General features: G+C 35.8%; 1 protein-coding gene across 1 annotated transcript in view; it reads left to right on the top strand.

Annotated features, from left to right (window-relative positions):
* Window positions 1-21303, top strand: part of LOC150109953 (coiled-coil domain-containing protein 42 homolog) — a 196528-nt gene that overhangs the window by 135375 nt on the left and 39850 nt on the right. Inside the window, exons 7-8 of the mRNA XM_090400490.1 lie at window positions 4999-5073; window positions 13789-13946. Coding sequence (XP_090256616.1) covers window positions 4999-5073; window positions 13789-13946 — 233 coding nt within the window. The remainder of the gene's footprint in view (window positions 1-4998; window positions 5074-13788; window positions 13947-21303) is intronic.

Below are 21303 nucleotides of genomic sequence, written 5' to 3'. Positions count from 1 at the left end.
ACTCTCACCTCTTCTAGCATTCATACAACTCTCTCATTCCCTCTCTTCTACTGTTCCCTTTCTCTCCACTTCTATCACTCCCGTAACTCTCTCGCATTTCCTCTCCTCTAATATTGTTCCTATTCCAGTGGTAGCTCATGAAGTTTTAAGTGGGGGTGCTGCCTATACAAAATAATTTTAAAAAAATTATTTTTTTCTTAATCAGTAACCAATTTATTAATAAATAAATCTGTAGATTTATTTATTAATAAATTGGTTACTAATTAGGAAATAATTATTTTGTATAGGCAGCACCTTACTTAAAGCTTCACAGGCCACCACTGTCCTATTCTCTCCTCTTCTCTTATTCCCAGAACTCTCTCTCACTCCTACTCTGATTCGACTTGTATTCATCTCTTCCATTCGCCTAATCTCATCTTTCACACTTCTCATCTCATTCCCCAGACATTCCACCTGCTCTTTCAGCTCATCTATCTCTCTCTCTCTCTCTCTCTCTGTAAGTCAGCCACTCTTGTTTGCCATTCATCCTCCCAATTGAGACCATCTCCTAAAACTTCAAAATCATTCAATCTTTCCATACTCCCCAGTCTTATTATTTTCATAAACTTTATTCTTTGTCTTCCCTTTATGAATTATTTTTATGAATAATTTATATAAGTGTACTTTTTATTATGGACAATAAAAGAAAGTAAATGTCAACTATACATTTTAGTTTTGTGAAGTGAAAACTGAAGGTGAAGGAAAAGGACCAGAAAATATTAAAAACACTGGAGAAAGAGTGCTGTTGTGTCATAAACTAAAAATAATCATGGCATGCTTTCAAGTCAGATGGCTCAAGGAATTCCAATGGTTGTGCTACTAAGACAAAGTTGCATTCTATAATGTATAAAATATATTCTGGGACTGCTGACAGAAACTTTAGATTACTACAAGGGTTCTGATTTCGAAAAATGCAAAAGAAAGCATAACTCGTATACCACAAGCCCACTCATTCAGGTCATTATCTACATTTCTCTTCGTCGCACCACATATGGCAAAAATTAGGTATTTTACATATGCTGAAAAAAAGGGCAATCTCTGTTATAAGAGATGAAGGAACACTAAAAGAAGAATTACATTCTCTTCAACTATTTGTCAGCAGTGGATATTCTAAAAAAAAAAAATGGGTCAAAGAATATTATTCTTTACTTCCTCTCCAAAACAGATCCATGACATTCACTACATATCCTCGATTTCCATCCCTTATATTGGCAAACTTATCTAAAAAGTGCCAATCTCATGACATAAGAGTGTCCTTCAAACCATTGTGACTGTACAAACTCTTTTACGCTTGCCTAAGGACCACAACCATTTCAACCTGGAGTTTACAATATTCCATGTTCTTATGACCTTACTTACATAGGGCAAACATCTAGAAGTTTAGAAATAAGGCAAAAGGAGCATATTGGCAACATCAATAACAACAGCTCTGGCCAGGCATTCCATTTCTCTTACATTCACCACAATATTAAGAACTTCATGCCTTACATAGAAGACAACTTCAGTGCCTGCAACATCAAAGAGGCTACGATGGTAATCCACTCACAAGACATTCTCAACAGAAACAAAGGAATGATTTTATGTAACATTTGGAAGTCACTTACTAGATCTTTTAACACATTGGACTTTAATTTTTCTGCAGACTATCTATTATAAGAGAACAACTGACCCATGACCAGAACAGCTTCCATGCTTCACATGTTTCTATTTTTACTTTTATTTTTATGTAATGGCCTACATATTTGGTTTTTACTTATGTAATGATTCATATTTACCACCTATTATATGTTTGTTTGTTCTTCCTAACCTAGACGAAGCCACTAGCACATGTGGCGAAACATAGGTTTAATTAAATAAATAACTATTGTGATCTATAAACCCTGTGTTAGTTATTTTTATTACATATTCATAGACTTGTCCCAGAAATTATCCAGGAAATAAACTCTAGCTACTTACAAAGAAAGAGATTCTAAAATGTTTGAACATCCAAAATGGCTTCTTTTTTTTTTTTTTTTTTTTTTTTTTTTTTTTTAATATGGCTTATTATAAAGCTAAATTCAATAAAGTATTTACTGACTTCCAAAACTTCATTGGCCTAGTAGAACAGTATAAAAATTACATGAAATGTAAAGAATTTGTGTCAGTTAATGCTGATGCCATTAAACAAAAATTAGTTAAGGAAATCAAAGACCACTAGTAAGTCATCTCCTAGATTCTTCTTCAGATACTTCACATGGAGAGAAATTTGTCCATTATAATGAGGTGAATAGATAAAAATCAGAAGAGATGTTTTTGTACATAGTTCCTATCTCATTTTGATAGATGAGAAAGTTAAATGAAGTTCTTCTTTTCATGGCCTAGCAAGCAGTGTAGTGAACAGAAGTAGCATGTAATGCTGAGGGGAAAAAAATGAACCAGTGGCAAAATTAGACATGCAGATTTTACAGATTATTGTACATAATTTTCATTTGACTGTTTTAAATTCTACTAAAGACATTCTCTGTATTGCTGAAATTTTTTCCAAGTTGGTACATCTGTCATAAGCTCCATGTGAAATTGCAAGTCATTCTATCAACTAGTTTGTTTTATACAGCTGTCTGAAGCAAAAGTGTTGTCTATATCCTTTGAAATGGATAAAATTGAGTATCATGCGGTTAATTCTTTGTAAAAGACAGCTTAATGCCAAAATAAATTCATTCGGAGTGTATAAAAGTTTATGGGCACTCTTCTCCTTCATTTTCGACAATTAAGAAATGGCTGCCAAGTTTAAACATGGCCATGCCGGCCTTGAAGATGATCCACGTGAAGGACGTCCAAAAAGTGTAACAACACCAGAAATCATTGATCAAGTGCATGATATGGTATTAGATGACCAGTGATCTATATATATATTGTGAAATTGCTGAGACTATAGTCATTTCAAAAGAACATGTAGGATATATTTTGCATGAAGAATTGCATATGAAAAAGCTTTGCACAAGATGGGTGCCAAGCTTGCACACTGTAGATCAAAAATGCACTCGCATGAAAATCTGAACGATGCTTAGAGCATTTTAACAAGAATAAAAATGATTTTGTGCATCGATTTATTACTGTGGATGAGACCTGGATTCACCATTACCCCACCAGAATCCAAACAGCAATCAAAACAGTGCACAGAAGCCAGTTGTTGTTCAGTGCCATAGAAGACAAAGTCAGTTCCAAAAAAAGCATTAACTAAATAACAAGATAATAAATTATTATATTAGAAAGTCAAATCCTAGTTAAGGAGGATATAAATACATGCATACATACATAAATCTGAAAAGTTCTTGCCTTCAACCATAGATGGCAACACTATCAGCAAGATGTTTTTTCCCTAAGTTGGTACATCTGTCATAAGCATCCATGTGAAATTGCAAGTCATTCTATCAAGTAGTTTGTTTTATACAGCTGTCTATATTATCCCTTGAAATGGATAAAATTGAGTATCGTGCGGTTATAAAATTCTTTGCAAAAGAAGGTTTAACACCAAAAGAAATTCATTCGAAATTTATAAAAGTTTATGGGCACTCTTCTCCTTCATTTTTGACAATTAAGAAATGGGCTACCAAGTTTAAATGTGACCGTACCAGCCTTCAAGATAATTCACATGAAGGACATCCAGAAAGCATAACAAGACATCATTGATCAGAAATCATTGATCAAGTGCACGATATGGTATTAGAAGACCAGCAAGTCAAAGTGTGTGAAATTGCTGAGACTATAGGCATTTCAAAGGAATGTGTAAGATATATTTTGCACAAAGAATTAATGGCATATGAATTAGCTTTGAGCATACGAATTAACTCAAAGCCATGAAAAAGCTTTAAGCAAGATGGGTGTGACGATTGCTCACAGCAGATCAAAAAACACACTCGCATGAAAATCTCTGAACAGTGCTTAAAGTGTTTTAACAAGAATAAAACTTTTTTGCGTCGATTTATTACATTGGATGAGACTTAGATTTACCATTACACACCAGAATCCAAACAGCAGTCAAAAACAGTGGACAAAAGCCAGTTATTGTTGTTGTTTAGTGCCAAAGAAGACAAAGTCAGTTCCATCAGCAGGAAAGGTAATTGCATCAGTGTTTTGGGATGCTAAAGGCATTTTGTTTATTAATTATCTTGAAAAGGATAAAACAATAACCTGGAAATATTATTCCAATCTTTTAACCAGACTAGACAAAAAAATTCATGAGAAAAGACCTGGTTTGCAGAAGAAAAAAATAATCTTTCATCAGGACAATGCACCTGGCACAAAAGTGTTTTGGCAGTGGGAAAATTAAGGGATCTGTAATATGAATTGTTGGAACATCCACCATATTCCCCAGATTTGGCTCTCTCTGACTTCTATCTCTTCCCAAAACTAAAACTCTTCCTCACTGGTGAGCTTTTTCTTTGAATCAAGAAGTAATTTTGCAGAGGGGTATCTTACTGAGAACCACTACAGGGACGGGATAATGGCGCTGGAGCATCACTGGAATAAATGTTTTAGTCTTAAGCAAGATTATGTTGAAAAATAAAAATAATTTTGAAATTATAAATTTGTTTTTTCATTGTTAGGCCAAGAACATTTCAGACCACCCTTGTGTATATATATATATATATATACACACAAGAAAAAAAAAAAAAAAAAAAATATATATATATATATTTGAATTCTATTAAAGATGTTGTTGTTGACATTGAAACAGTGGTAATATGATATGTATACACACATACACCTTTTACTACAATTTGTACTATGGAGAGATTAATTATTATTATTATTATTATTTTTTTGTGACCGATAGATTAAAGTGGTATTTTTAGCTGTTACTAATAGTTAAAAATAAATATTTACAGATTCATAAATCAAATGGGAGTTAACAGAATATCAGTATGTCATAGATTATTTTCAGAATATTTGAATAAATTTTTTTTCTTCTGTTACTAGGCACTACTTGCTGAGGATCTTAAACAAAAAAAAGAACTCGATAATGAGAGAGATAAATTAATGAATTTTACAGAAGTAAGTAACTGATAATGGAATATAATATGATGTTTGTGAATCTTAAACATGTGAACAAATTTGTATTATTTAATAATGATAGGGAAAAAATGAACTAAGAAAAATTTTATTTTAAGCTTTTTTTTTTCATCAGAGTATGAAGTATTGGCATCTGATCTAAAAGTTTTAGATATAATAAAGCTCATTGCACTGTGCAACAAAGTAGTGTGTAGACAGTATTGAGTGATTTCCTGTGAAGACTCCTTGGATTTCATGGAAGTATCGCATAATAATAATAATTGTCACACAGATTGTTATTATTATCATCATCATCATCTGTAGTTATTGAGTGACATTTCATGAGACTTTACATGCTGATTTTCATTTGTCAGGTTCTTGGTTTCACACCATGAACTTCTCATATGTTATTTCAGGTTTATTTACTAGTTTAATTACTTACTTACTCTTAATTATTAGTAATTTGAAATATCTCATCTTTTAATGGATGATATATCACTTAAATATAGCGGTCATCCAATCACTGCCCTGGTTGGCCACATGTTTGGGGGAGGGGAAGGGGTAGAAGCATGTCGTTGTATAGCAGTCTCGAAGTGAAGCGGCTTAAAAGTTCCCTGTTTAGTCTTTGGAGCAAATTTTCCAGATTGTTTAATCCTTATTAATTATTTTTATTATATTTTTTTATTTTTACATATCTTCAAAAAATTATTATTATTGCATGGACATCTTCATGGAATCCTGAAACTCATCATAGGAAGCCCAAACTATCAACACAATATCTCTTGTACTTCACCACTTACAGACAAACCGCTCACAACTGACTCAGGCAACCCATTCCATTCATTCATCACTCTTGGAGTGAAAAAATCGAGTCTTCATGCCCTTGCTTACCACATTCTTACCCGACTTCCAGGAATGATCTCTTTTTCTGTCCCTCTAGCAAAGTGTTGAAACATTTCTCCTTCATCAATCTCATAAAAGCCTTTAAGTAACTTTTAAACAACAGGTTTAATCGATTTCAATATTTTGTCTCAGTCACAGAGACATCATCAGGAATACAATATTACCCCCCCCCCCCAAACACACACACACAACCGGCCATGATGTCTATAGACATCAAGCTGAATCTGGATATGATTCTGTAACACCCATTGAATAACATGGATAAGAAGTGCAATTTTGCCTCACTATTTCATCCACCCCCCCCTCGCTGTTAAGGAGATTAAAATTGTAATAACACACAAGAAACAATAAATGGAAGAAATGAGATAGAATAAATAAAGACTAATGAGGAGTTCCCATATGTTAGATAGGAGGCCTAAGAATTAATGTTTCCCAAATTTAATAGTTTGGGAAGGAAGTTTAATACAGCCACATTTATTAAGATTAAGCTGGTTTTTTAAGTCTGCTACAAATTCTAAAAAGAGTCTTTCAAGTTTGTATTTGCTATGATGGAGCATGGTGGTTTTCTTTCATATGATTCTGTGTGAAGTATTCAAAGCATGGTCTGCTAGACCTGATTGACCATAGTTGTGGTGGCAGATATATTCTTTGTGTTCTTCTAGGTGGATAATTGCATGAACAAGGAACCTTGTAAAACACCTGGAATAGAGAGAGGATGAAGTGTATCTTAAGAGAGCAGAGAAAGGAAGCCAGCTTCAAATGAGTTAGCTGAAAGCAGTGCAAAAATATTTTTTCAAAGTTCTGGCTTTTTTTTTTAAGTTCTCCAGAAATGGGGAATAGATGTGTTCTCTATTTGGAAATGCTGCTCAGACACATTAGACTCCTTCCTTCATCACCTCAACGGGCAACACCCCAGAATTCAGCGTTCACTATTGAAAAAGAAAAAAAAAACAACAGCTTGCCTTTTTTTTAGACACTTTAATCACATGTCTGCCCAATGATACTTTCTTTCTCAGCTTACAGAAAACTCACCCCACACAGGTAGATACATACATAAGCTTTCCCACCATTCCCCTTCTTAACAATATGGAGATTATCAAAACCTTTGTTAACACAGCCTCCAACCTCTGTTCCAACCAAGCTTCCCTTACAGCGGAACCTGCCTTTATTCACCAAACCTTCCTGTCCAATGGTTATAGTGCCAAAAAAACAGATGCCTAAGACATTTTTCCTCCAGAATTCCAGAAATTCCATTCCCTTATTCTACATGCAGTTTCCTCTTTCCAATTTATACTGATGTAGTTAAAATCTCTCTTAATAATCATTCTTCTTGCACTTGCCAAGCTCAACTTCCTAAACATCTCCTTCTCTTCACCCTCTATGCTCCCTGGCTTGTAGCAACATCCCACTAAATATCATACCCACCTCTTTATGCTTTCAAAACCATTAATGTGATTGACTTCCAAATCCTTCACTCTGAGAGGACATAAGTCATCACTTATCATAAGCAATACTTCACCACTGCATTTTCCTTTCTTATCCTGTTGAAAAATGCTATACCCTGCTACTTTTATTCCTCTCAGTATATCATCTTCCATCAACCACATCTCAGAGATCCCAATAAACTTTGGACAGGCTGATGCTGTCACCACCACCACCAGATCATCTCCTTTATTCTGGATACTCCTGGCATTAGTATAATGAATCAAGGCATTGGCAGTGTTTCATGACATTTTGAGGGAAAACTCAAGCACACCCAGTGGTGGGGAGTAAGCTATGTGTAGGCCATTACCACTGAAGTAATAACCAGTATTTGTAATTCAGTATCCTAAACTTTCAGCCTTGAATATTATGGCATATGCTTTATAACTGCCATAACATTTTGCTTGCTTTCATTTATCATTTTATATTAACACAAAATCAGAAATCAAATGTCATCAGCATCATCAGATGTCATAACAATGATTCACTGTGTTAATGTCTTAACAATTACTCATATTTAAAATAACTGTAATTCATTTTATCCAGTAATAATAGTTAACAATAGACTGAATAATATAAGCACATAAACACAAGAAAGATATTTAATTAACCCAATATTTCGGTCTGGAGATAGCAGACTATCTTCAGTGGCACTACAAGAACAGTTTAAAAAAAAAATACAGGATAGAATACTAACAATAGATCGTTTAAAAATAGAACAAGCCACATGATGTTATATCACTAAGTATTAAAGGGAATATTTTTAAGCAGAGACATGATTGAAATAAAGATATTAATTAATAATATTAAATAACATAAAATTAATATGAATTAATGAGTTATCCTGATTAGACTTTCCCAGATTTTTGAAATAGATATACAGTCATTCCGATTCAGGTTAGGACGATGGAGTAAGACCTCTACCCTTTCTTTGAATAAACGTTCAAATTTATAATGGGATCTATGTAAGAAGCGAGTTTTTGACAAAGGGCGTTGTGGTTAGTTTCAATCCCATGCTGAGCCAATCCAGATTTTTCAGGTTTGTTGTGATGAATGGAGGATTGATGTTCTTGGATTCTTTTTTCAAGAGAATGTCCAGTTTGTCCAAATTAGGAGAGATCACAGCTGCAGGGAATTTGATAAACTCCAGGAAGAGACATAGTTGAGCGTTTGTCTTTAGGGGAAGGAAAATGGGAAGATAATTTGTTAATAGCTGAATACGTAGCTGTTAACTCATATTTCTTCAGAATTCTTGCGATAGGTTCTGAAATCCCGGAGATGTATGGAATTGGAACTCAACGTATTGAATCTTTGTTGTTTTGTGGTGGATTATAAGAATCGAGAAGATGTTGAGTACTCTTTTCGGAAAAGCCATTGAGTTTCATGTGTTGTTGGATAGTAGAAAGTTCTTTCTGTAGAAAATTAGAAGTAGAACAATTAGTTTTGGCTCTTCTGATTAGACATTTTATGATTCCTGTTTTTTGACAAGGATGATGGGCTGATTCTTTAAGAATATAACGACCTGTGAACGTTGGTTTCCTGTAAACTGTAGTTGTAAGAGTATTTAACTTTATACAATAATGTAAGGAATTGATACTGTTTAAAAAAGAAGGTAAGGAGTCTTTGTTGTGCAGCCATACAGTAAAGATGTCATCTATATATCTTACCCAAAAGGATGGTTGAGGGAAAATAGATGAGAAGAGGACTTTTTCTAGATGTTCTAAATAAAAGTTGGCTAAAGCAGGAGCGAGAGGACTTCCCATGGCCGTTCCTTCTACTTGGCTGTAAAATTTGTTTTGACATAAGAAATATCCCATTATAAATTTGAACGTTTATTCAAAGAAAGCGTAGAGGCCTTACTCCATCATCCTAACCTGAATCGGAATGACTGTATATCTATATCAAAAATCTGGGAAAGTCTGATCAGGATAACTCATTAATTCATATTAATTTTATGTTATTTAATATTATTAATTAATATCTTTATTTCAATCATGTCTCTGCTTAAAAATATTCCCTTTAATACTTAGTGATATAACATCATGTGGCTTGTTCTATTTTTAAATGATCTATTGTTAGTATTCCATCTTGTATTTTTTTAAAAACTGTTCTTGTAGTGCCACTGAAGATGGTCTGCTATTTCCAGACCGAAATATTTGGTTAATTAAATATCTTTCTTGTGTGTACGTGCTTATATTATTCAGTCTTTATGTCACGAGTATCCTTAAAACATCATAGTTAACAATAATATTCATAATGTCAGTTGCTATGTACTTATTAATTTATTATTACATGACAGCCTCATGGAAAGACCACTCACAGGATGTCCACACTGACCATCATCCACACAATGACTATCACACCTCCCTATATTCATTCATCAACAAAGCCTTCATAACCACTTTTGGCCACCCATTCATCACTCTCTAAGCAAAAAAAAAAACTCATCCTAATGCCCTTGACACCACCTCCTCACATAGCTTCCAAATTGACCTCTCTCTCTCTCTCTCACTTTTTTTTTTCCTTTCTCATTCATGTATTGAAAAATTTCCTCTGTATCTACTCCATACCGCTCTTCTCAGTAACTTATATCACATCCTCTGTCTTCTACTCAAGAATTAAACTCTGCAAGCAACAAACATACTTTTAGTCTATCCACATAGGGAACACTCTCACAGGCCTTATATAATGCATTGCTGAAGAGTTAACCTGTTATAGCAGTTTTGAAGAAAATTGATGATAGAAAGCTATAATGAATCCTTGATTATGTTGGAATATCATTATTATTATTATTAACATCCAACCTCCATGGAGTCAAAGCCTCATCATTGGAGGTACACACTATTGCACACAATGCTGTGCCTTAAAATTATTCAATGTCTACATTCACAACACATTCAGGCAATATAATTCCACATACCAACCACTTTCCATGTAAGGAACCTTTTCCTCACTCCTCTGTTCACACCTTTTTTATACAGTTTCCAGCAATGGCCTCTTGTTCTATCCCTCCCCCTCCAATTTATGAAAAATATTCCATGTCTACCTGATAACAACTCCTAACTAGGTTATATGTCTCAATCATATCCCTCCCCACTTCCTCCTACTCATGAGACTTTGCAATTTACATTCTCTCAATCTGTCCTCATACTCCACATTCCAAAGACAACTGACTATCTTTGTGAATCTTCTCTGGACCCTTTCCAACATATCCTCATCACCATGAAAACCCAGTGACCAGATCTGTGCACAGTAATCTATATGAGGTCTGATCAAGGCCTTATACAATGGCATCATAACCTCTTTATTTCTGCATGTTAGGGTCCTCTGCATCATTGCCATTATCTGATGTGGTGCCTTCACAACTTGTACAATGTGCAATATGGACATTGAATTTCAGGTCCTTGTCCACCACCACCACTCCAGATCTCTCATTTTCTCTACCTCCTTTGAAGTTTCCCCACTAAGTGTATACTTTGCATCCCATCGATGCTTACCAAATTTCAAAAGCTTGCAACATTGAACTAATAGTTCACTTATCTGCCCATTCATGCAATCTATTCAAGTCCTCCTGCCAAGCAATAACAAAATTGAGGTGAACATTGCCCTCCTCAGTTTTGCATCATCTGCCAACAGCTTCATAATCACCAGTAAAACCCTTCCCAGTATCATTAATATACAAATTAAACAGCAGTGACCCCTGCAGTACACCACTAGTGACTTTTCTCTTACAGGATACCACACCCCATATACATCTGATACCTATCTGACAGTCAGTCACTGATCCAACTCAGAAGTCTGTTATCCAATCCCATCTATTTCAGTTTATTTAATAGTTTGTTATGTGAAACCTATCAAAAGCTTTTGCAAAATACTCTGGATTAGAGATAGATGTTGAAAGATTTTTCACTTGGTAATACTATGAATTAAAGATGCCAAGAAATTATATTCTTGGTTTCATATCCATAAGGATATGTGCATTGCATTATGGAATAGTAAGGCAATTGATGTGAAGTCATTAGCCTCTATATACAAGTAGCATTGTCATGAAGTTTCTTCACGTACAAATTTTGTTTGCTCAGATAAAGGATAAAACCAAGAATATAATTTCCTGGCATCTTTTATGTATAGTACAACCAAGTGAAAAGACGTTCAATGTCTGTCATCACTTCTTCTGGGTATCACTTCAAGGTCTGGCTCTCACTGATACTTCAATAAAAGTCGAAACCACTCTGGGTAGTGGCCCATCCCATAATGCATAGCATCATACATGTCTATAAAGAGATGTGCATCTATCCCAACTTCTATCCCAACTAAGGCATTGATGTGAAGCCATTAGCCTCTATATTCAAGTATCACAGTCATGAAGTTACTTCATATGCAAACTTTGTTTGTTCACACTTGGATAAATGATGAAACCAAGGGTTTATTAATCATCGGCCTCAAAAACCGTTCACAGGATAAGGTGGTCAGCCCTATGCCCCCCGTGTATCCTATATCTGTAGTGTTGAGTTCTCAAGGCTGGTTTACCTGCTTTTGCAGGATGAAAAACCCTAGGATAAACTGGGGAAAAAACCCTACTGTCCACGTCCAAGACCGAATAACTTGGCTATGGCTGAGGAAGATCCTTCAGCTCCTCACGTCTCCGACGGGAATCAAACCTAGGACACTCCTTCCCCAGGCATATGGTTGTGAAGTGCATAGCCACTAGGCTAATCGTGCGGATATTTATTGTATATCCAAGTGAAAAATATTTCAACATGTATCTCTAATCCAGAGCATTTTAGTAATACGTTGTGACACCTTTTGACTACTTGTATATGGAAATATGACTTCTGTATTATGTCTGTATAATGCTCTGCATTATACATGTTCATAAGGAGATGTGTGTTGCTATGGGATATTAAGGTAATGAGCCTCTATATACAAGTAGCACAGTCGTGAAGTTACTTCATGCACAAACTGTAATTGCTCACACTTGGATAAAGGATGAAACCAAGAATATAATTAATTAGAATTGTTTAGATTATAATTAATTATAATTAATAATTAATAAAAAATAATTAATTTTGGTTAAAAAGTCCAAAAGAGCTGTTTTTATGTCCCTTTTTAACCAAAATTAATTATTTTCATCAAAAAATACAATTCACTTTGGAACTGGAAAAAGATAAATCAACTACCATTTTTGGATACCCTAATCAAGAAACTAGCAGATGGACACTACCTTCATTTCAAATCAATTCATCATATTTCCCAGAAGCTCAGCATAATGCATATGCTCAAAAATAGAGCCACAGATATCATCTCAGAAGAAAAAGAACTCTATGATGAAATTACTCATATATCAGAGACATTAATAAAAAATGGCTATCCAAGGAATTTAATCAACAAGATTCTTCATATACCCCCCCCCCACACACACACAACAACAACAACAACCTACCATCACTCAGTACAGTTCATCAATAGTTATTCCTTATGCAGGTACAGTGTCCAAAAAGATCGCAAAACGTTTTAAACCTTTCAGCATCAGAGTTGCATTCAAACCGGTCAAGACTGTCTGTCACATTTTAAGATCGCCAAAAGACATTAATGCTTTTTTTTCAAACATGCTGGAATGTACAACATCCTGTGTGCTTGTGGTCTAAATTATATAGGACAGACATCGAGAAGCCTTGAAATCCAAAAAAAAAAGGATATATAGGAGATGTTAATAACAACAGAGCAGACAACTCAGGTCTAGCCCATCATTTCGTGATTACTAACCATATCATTGATTGGGATAGCAGCTCCATGCCTTACCTAGAAGAAGATTTCTGTTGTAGAAATTTCAAGGAAGCTATAGTAGTCCTCTGTTCTGGAGAAAATCTTAATAAACCAGAGAATGATAATAGCTGACATATGGAAAACCTTAATAAGATCACTCAGTCTGCCAGAATTTAATTTTGCTCAACACCTACAGAATGTGCTCTCACAACAGTGACTAACACAACAAGGTCCATGCGTGTAATGTTACGTATTCTGTTTTAATGTTTAATTTATGCGATAGTGTTACTCCATTTTCTCTGTACTAGCCACTTTGATTTTTTTCTCTTACCATTATAATCCCTGAAGAAACTGGACAGTCCCCATCGGCAAAACTTGTTTCGCTGACGGGGCTGTATATTTCATTTTAATAATATCATTTCTTGGCATCTTTAATTTATGGAATATCCTAGTATCCTGTCCTGTAATTCTATAGTCTTATCCAATTTGAATTGTTAGTTAAACTGGTATCATATTATAATACGGATGGGATTAACAGTTATTTGCTTTAACATTATGATGCTATAGGATAAAAAAAATGAGATTCTTGTATATGGTAACCGGCTTACAGAACTGCAGACAAAAGGTGATTATTTTGATGGCGAAGCATTGAAGTGGGAGACCATCTGGTCACAGATCGAAAAATCAGGCATCAATAAAACACTTCTTTATGGACAAACTAAAATGTAAGTATTGGTAATGCCAGTCAGTTGTTGAAAAAAAATCTTTCTTTAGCTTTATTATTATTTCTGCAAAATGTATAAACTTTTATGAAATTTTTTTTGGTCCATTCGCTCATCTGTATATATACAGCTATTCTTGGACCGATAATAATAATTGTGCCCTAGCTGAATGGAATTTAATGAAATAACTTGATGAAATTTTAATGTAAGATATAAATTGTTATAAACATAATATAAATTTAAATTACATGAACATTTTATTGGCATAACACTTTCACCCTAGTATCAAGAGCATCTTCAGTATGACTTTCAAATTATGCAACAAGAACAAAAACCAGTAGTCAACAATGAAATGTGCAAACTGCAAGTATCATACATGATGTAGTGTGGTGGAAGGTGGAAGGGGGAGGAAAGCACCGTGCTATATAACAGATATACTTGTATATTCACCACGTGTCTCAGAAGTCTGCCATTTCACATTTAGATTATTATACCCAGCAAATGGTTAGTTAATTACAGTATTTTAGACTAAGCAACTATACAATAATAATACATGAAATTTTTTTCATCACATAATAAGATATATAAGAACTAAATTAAGATAAGATAACAAAACCAAATTAAGAATTCTATAAAGTGCTTCTTTATTCTGATGAATCATTATATTTCTCAATAGAGTGATAACAATGTTAAGTCCTCTGACTTAACACCAAGTTAGTTGATCTTGGCCATGAGCAAACATTAAAACATGAGCAAACATTTTCAGACATTAAAAATATTGTGTTAGTGTTAGGGATTACAAGATGGTGGTACTTGTTAGCCATCTCTTCACTGCATCCAGTTAAATTAGGGATGACCTTGGGCAAGCTATCTCTGATTGGCTACCAGTGGAGATTGAACTGCCTGCTCAGTCTCCAAAGGTTAGACAATGCTAAAATAGCCTTGCTTACTCTCTATACAGAAACAAAAGGCATTAGCTGATGATTTTTGATGATTAAATTAATTGTGGAACTTGTGAAGATGAATTATTTCCCATAAGTGGGATAATTTAAGTCCATTATTTCTATTTAGAATCAGTCAATGCAGCAAGATTTCACAATTTGTACAGATATCTTGTACAGTAGTATTTATACAGATACAACATTACAAGGTATTTGTTTTTTGCATTTTATGTGTATTTTCTTTAATAAAGGAAAGGGTATGGAATTTTTTTTTAATATATCATTAGATAAACAAATCACGATGTACATGCATATGTAAATAGTAATGTGTTTATCTAGAGAACATGGAAGTAGAAGGGAAAGGTTGTCAATATGTTGCCGAGGTATGACAATAATGAGTTGAGATGGAGAGCTGGAATCAAGAATGGTATGCTAGCAGAGCTGTGTGAGAAGAAGGGAGTACAGTTTGTGGAAGAATGGCATGTGTTTGAGAGAAGAATGGAATTATACAGGCATGATGGGTTGCATTTAAATGACTTTGGAGTGAGTGGAAAAACTGGAGAAAGTGTTGCTAGATGGAAGTACAGCGTGTGTGTGTGTGTGCTGCATGCAAGAGATCAAAAGTAAGGACTGGTTGAAGTTGTGTCCTCCAATGAGGGACTTCTAAGTATGTATTTTTGACTGTAGATCTGTGTGTGTGTGTGTGTGTGTGTGTGTGTGTGTGTGTGTGTGTGTGTGTGTGTGTGTGTAAATAGTAATGTGTTTATCTAGAGAACATGGAAGTAGAAGGGAAAGGTTGTCAATATGTTGTCGAGGTATGACAATAATGAGCCGATTTGCCTGTTCTGAGGGACAAAACTCCAGAGTTTCCAGGAGAAAAAAAAAAAACTCCTACCTCCATTATGAGACCAGCTAACTCATCTTTAGTCAAAGGAGACCAGATAAAGGGTCCTCACATCATAGACAGGAATCAAAACCAGGTGTTTCCAATGAAAGGGCTTTGTCTATACCAGCTGAGCTACAGAGGCTTGATATATGTGGTAACTTGTGATAAAGATGATTGGCAAAGGCAGGTGTGGTGGAGAAATCACAACCAACCAGTGGTTGGTTGTGATTTCTCCACCAGTCCTATCTAACCAGTCCTATCCAACCAGTCATATCTAACCAGTCCTATCCAACCAGTGTTTGGATAGGACTGGTTATAGACCTAAAAATGAACTGCTGTGTTTGTTTACAAATGACAGAAGTATCAGAAATAAGAGGGATGAAATGGTTTCAGTGATTGAGTTTATTCATCCAAAATCATTGGAAGTGAAATGCGGTTGAATGAAAATGATATCGTTATTAAATAACTTAAGGAATTTACAATGTACAAAGGATATAAATTAAATTAAACTTTAATCTGTATTTCCAATATTTCGTCAACGTCGCATTGCCATCTTCACAAGAACTTAAAATAAAGACACATGCACGCAGGCGCTACACACAGTAAATGAGGATGAAGCAGGAAGCTACCGTTTCTCCTAAACGTCCTGATGATGCCCCTAAGAGGCTATATACAGGGTGTTCGGGATAAATTTGACATATTTATAATTAATTATATTTTTCCGTAAGTTACATGTATTAACACACACTTCTCTTCATTTAAAAGTTTGGACCCTTCTTCATTCATATACAAGATGTCAGAAAGGATGGATAGCTGGAACCCACCTGAATCATGGAAGAGAATAACTTGTATCATGATGATTCGTGCCCGCCATCAAAATAAGGATATTATGACTGCTGCCCAATGCTCCCTGAATACAGTAAAAACAATCAGGCATGAACTAGAGACTTGCAATGGTGACTACGAGGATGTAGCAAGAAGAAAGATCCCTAGCAGACGATCTGATTGCGTTCGTACAGCAGAATTCCTCGCAAATCTGCAGGAACAGGTGTTGAAGAACCCTGGCATTGGAATTCGGGCTTTGTTCGTGGAGTTGCTAACTGTAGTCAAGCCCTGGATAACAAGGGTAGCCAATGGTAGGCCGTATGTATGGCAGCAGGATTCGGCCCCTTGCCACACCTCTGGGAAAAGTCAAAAATGGTTGTCTGAAAATTTCTACGACTTCACCAGTCCAAATGTTTGGCCTCCAAACTCCCCAGACCTTAACCCCATGGATTATTTTGTATGGGGCGCAGTTGAAAAAGACACCAATCGCACTTCCAGTAATACAAAAGCCCAGTTAATGGATAAAATTAAAACAGTTTTTGCGGCCCTTCCCAGGGAGACTGTAGCATCAGCTTGTTCGAGGTTCCGAAGCAGAATTGAAGCTGTGATCGATGCTAATGGTGGTTATTTTGAGTAAATCTTGTTGATAGTATTGTAATTAACTCTGCCTGTAATGTTTTTTTGTCAATTCATTAAATTTAATAGATACAAAGAAGATTTTCTTTTTCCTTACGAAACTGTCAAATTTATCCCGAACACCCTGTAGGTATTCTTGGCCATTGTGCTGAAGGTCTTCTGATATAAGTCTCCCAAATTTGGGGCATTCTCATGCAACCAAATTTGTTGAGGTTTGTCATGTTTCTTAGGGCTGAGGCTGATTCCATGAATAGCCTTTCAGATTTGAATTTATTACGGTATATTACCATGGCTTTCTTCCACCGTATTCTGTGGCATGTATCCAGAGCATGGTCTGCAAGACCAGAGTGACTGTACTGGTGAAACCGGATGTAGTCCTTGTGTTCTGAAATTCTGATATTCGCTGTCCTGCCTGTTTGGCCAAAGTAGGACAGCTTATGGCTGCAAGGGACCTGGTATACACTAGGTAGGTCTAGGGGAAGTGGTTGGTCTTTAGTGGAGTAGATAAGGGATACCAATTTTTTATATGGTCTGTAACACGAGGTCAAGTCATGTTTTTTTAGGATTTTGGTAATTTTTTCCGAGGTGCCTTGGATGTAGGGAATGGTGATAGATTTAGAGTAATCCTTTGTTGTAAAGGGGGGAAGGGGGGTTGTGGTTTACTGGTTTGAATATTTTTTGGATTTTCTTGAAGGGGGGGGGATAGCCATTGACTGAGAAAGTGTTGAGGATGTGGTTTAGTTCTGTGGTTAGGGCATTGTCATTTGAACAGATAAGTTTAGCCCTTTTATGTAGTGTCTTAATAACTCCATATTGTTGTGAGGGGGGCGGGGATTGTTGGTGAATGGATCTGCCTGTATGGGTGGGTTTTCTATAAAACTGAGAAAACCAAGGTTCCATCAGGCTGGTGGGTGTGTCTAAGAAAGGGAGGCTGTTGTTTTTCTCTTTTTCCAGGGTGAACTTGATTCTGGGATGTTGGTTGTTTAAGTGTGTTAGAAAGGAGAGGAGTGTATCAGAGCCATGTGGCCAAATAGCAAACACATCATCAACGTAGCGAAGCCATATGGTTGGTTTTTGTGGGGCAGAGTTTAAGGCTTTCTCTTCAAAAGTCTCCATAAAGCAGTTGGCCAAGGGTGGGGAGAGTGGTGAACCCATGGCTGTCCCCTCTATTTGTTTGTAGAATTTTCCTTGCCAAATGAAATAGCCTGAGTTCATTGTGAACTGAAATAAGGCTGAGATATCAGGAGGAAATTTAGCTTGGATTAGCTCTAAAGTTTCTTTCAGTGGGACATTTGTGAATAAGGAGGAGACATCAAAACTGACCATTATGTCAGTTTGATGTCTCCTCCTTATGTTGGAGTGTAAGGTTTTCTATGTTGGCTTTGAAGTGGGCTGAGTTTTTTATGTGTGATGGTGTGTTGCCAGTATAGTGTGAGAGTGCTTTGGCCAAATGTTTAGCTAATTTTTAAGTGGGGGAATCAATGCCATTCACTATGGAATACAATGGCACATTTTCTTTATGTATTTTTGGGAGTCCATATATACAGCGGGGGGGGGGGGGGGGTATTGAGTTAAGTGGTTTTAATTTGTTAGTGACTTCTACAGGCCAAGAAGTGGCCTTCTTAAGGAGCCTGTGGAGTTTTATAATTTGTGAGTTGGTGGGATTGTATTCAATAGGGAGGTAAGTAGCCCGATCTAATAATAGAGCATTAAGCTTATCTGACAGGAAGACATATTTAGTTGGATGCTGCTACTATAGGCCAGAGAATGTGGAGGATGATGATCTAGAAAATGTATAAACAACTTGGATTAGTGAACAAAGGATGGGCAATTATTATGGGCGATTTTAATTATGGCAGTATAGACTGGAATGAAGAAATAGCATTTGGGAATAAGGAAAATTAATTTCTTGAATTCTTGAGAGACAACTATCTCAGGCAGCATGTAAAGGAGGGTATGCAAGGATCGAGAGGATGCAATTGTGAGTTGTGGTTTCACACTTTCCTTCAGGTGGTGAGAGTGATCATGAAGTGATCACCTGGGTTGTGGTTAGCCACTAAACAGACTTCTGTGAGGAATGGATATATATATGGAATTATAAGATGATGTTAAGCGCCTCCATAGCACAATTGAAAGACTAGCTGTATATTGCACCCTTCAATTGGAAAAGGCCTAAGTCTCATCATGACGGGAGAAATCTTTATATGGGATTTTTCAGTTGAAGGTGAGTTAGCTGATCTCATACAGAGGTAGCATGGTTTTTCATCTTACATACAGACAAACCGGCCTTCAGGACACGTAATTTACAGACAAAAAAATACTAGTGGTGGTGGCAAGTGGTAGATGATGGTGGTGATGGATGGAAGTGTTGTTTAGTAGATGCCCTCCCTCAATGAGTCATTGGACTCCTTGGAGATGTTAAGAAATAATAATAAATAAATAAATAAATGCTACTTGTTAACTAACAAAGAAATACATAACAGCATCAATGTGTGAATGTATTCCAAAGGCCAAAAGGCTGAATAAGGTAGGTGTAAAATGGATGAATGATGAATATATAATTCCATATATATATATATCCATTCCTCACAGAAGTCTGTTTAGTGGCTAACCACAACCCAGGTGATCACTTCATGATCACTCTCACCACCTGAAGGAAAGTGTGAAACCACAACTCACAATTGCATTCTCTCGATCCTTGCATACCCTCCTTTACATGCTGCCTGAGATAGTTGTCTCTCAAGAATTCAAGAAATTCATTTTCCTTATTCCCAAATGCTATTTCTTCATTCCAGTCTATACTGCCATAATTAAAATCGCCTATAATAATTGCCCATCCTTAAGTATGAAATCTGGAAGAAAGTACTTTGGAGGTAGTATAAGATGGTATAAGAATAATAGTAATAATCAGTTTCATGAAGAGTATAAAGAACATGCCAGGAGAGTGACTCAGTTAGTAAGTGAAATAAAAGTGCAGTATGAGCAGAAATTGGCAAATCAGGTGAAGAAAAATACCAGAGAGTTTTTTAGATATGTGGCAAGTAGAAGGAAGAATGATAATAATGGTAAGATGATGTTAATGGATGAAAATGGTAGAATAGTAACCGTTGCAGAAAAGGCCTAAGAAATCTTTAGTATTCAATTCATAAATGTGTTTCATCCTGATCATAGTGACGAGGAACTCAAATGTAGAGGACATAGAAGAGGATGACTTAATTGTGAGCAGGAGGTAGTTGAATAAATAAATAACTGTGATGTCAATAAGGCGATATAATTTGATGATATATCACCACATCTTAAGGAAATGTTCCAGGAAATTGGCAGCAGCAGCATTGGCATGCTTGTTTAATATGAGTCTTACAACAGCACAGGTTCCAAGGGAGTGGAAAGAAGGTAAAATTGGTCTACTACATAAAGGTAGTGATAAGACTGTAGCTTCAAATTACAGGCTGATCTGTAATAAAAACATTATATCTCCTTAATAAACTCTGATAAGCACAAATAATACTACTGTTTCCAAACCAACTCTTCAAAAACTATCAAAAATAAGACTTCTCCATTGCTTCTGCCTTAGTATCACCCTTCTGGGTCTGGCTCCCAGTGATGAGACATCAATAAAGGTCGAAACCGGTCTGGGTAGTGGCCCTTCCCTTAATACATAGCATTATACATGTCCACAAGGAGATGTGTTTTGCATTATGGGAGATACTGAGACAAGGAGTGATGAGAGCTTGGTCCACCTTTACTACGAGTTGCCTCAGTCCTGAAGATACTTCAGGCACAAACTTTGTTTTCTTATACTTGGATAAAGGATTAAACTAAATTTATAGTCTAACCAAGTGGGAAAAACTTCCAACATCTTTCTCTAAATCCAGAGCAATTTAATAATAAGGTGGTATGCCCTTTTGACAACTCGTATAGGTAAATATGACTTCCCCATTGCTTCTGCCTTAGTATCACCATTTCTGGGTCTGGCTCCCACTGATGAGACCTCAACAAAGGTCAAAACCAGTTGGAAGCTTGGATAATGAATGGCAGTGCTATAGCCCATGAAATTTTAACTGAGGCTCGG

Source organism: Typopeltis vanoorti, chromosome 1 (genome assembly GCF_054136105.1).
Source record: "Typopeltis vanoorti isolate ZY-2024b chromosome 1, IOZ_Tvanoo_1.0, whole genome shotgun sequence".
NCBI classification, from domain to species: Eukaryota; Metazoa; Arthropoda; class Arachnida; order Uropygi; family Thelyphonidae; genus Typopeltis; species Typopeltis vanoorti.
Note: the sequence above shows the minus strand (reverse complement) of the source record. Positions and strands in the feature narration are given on the sequence as shown.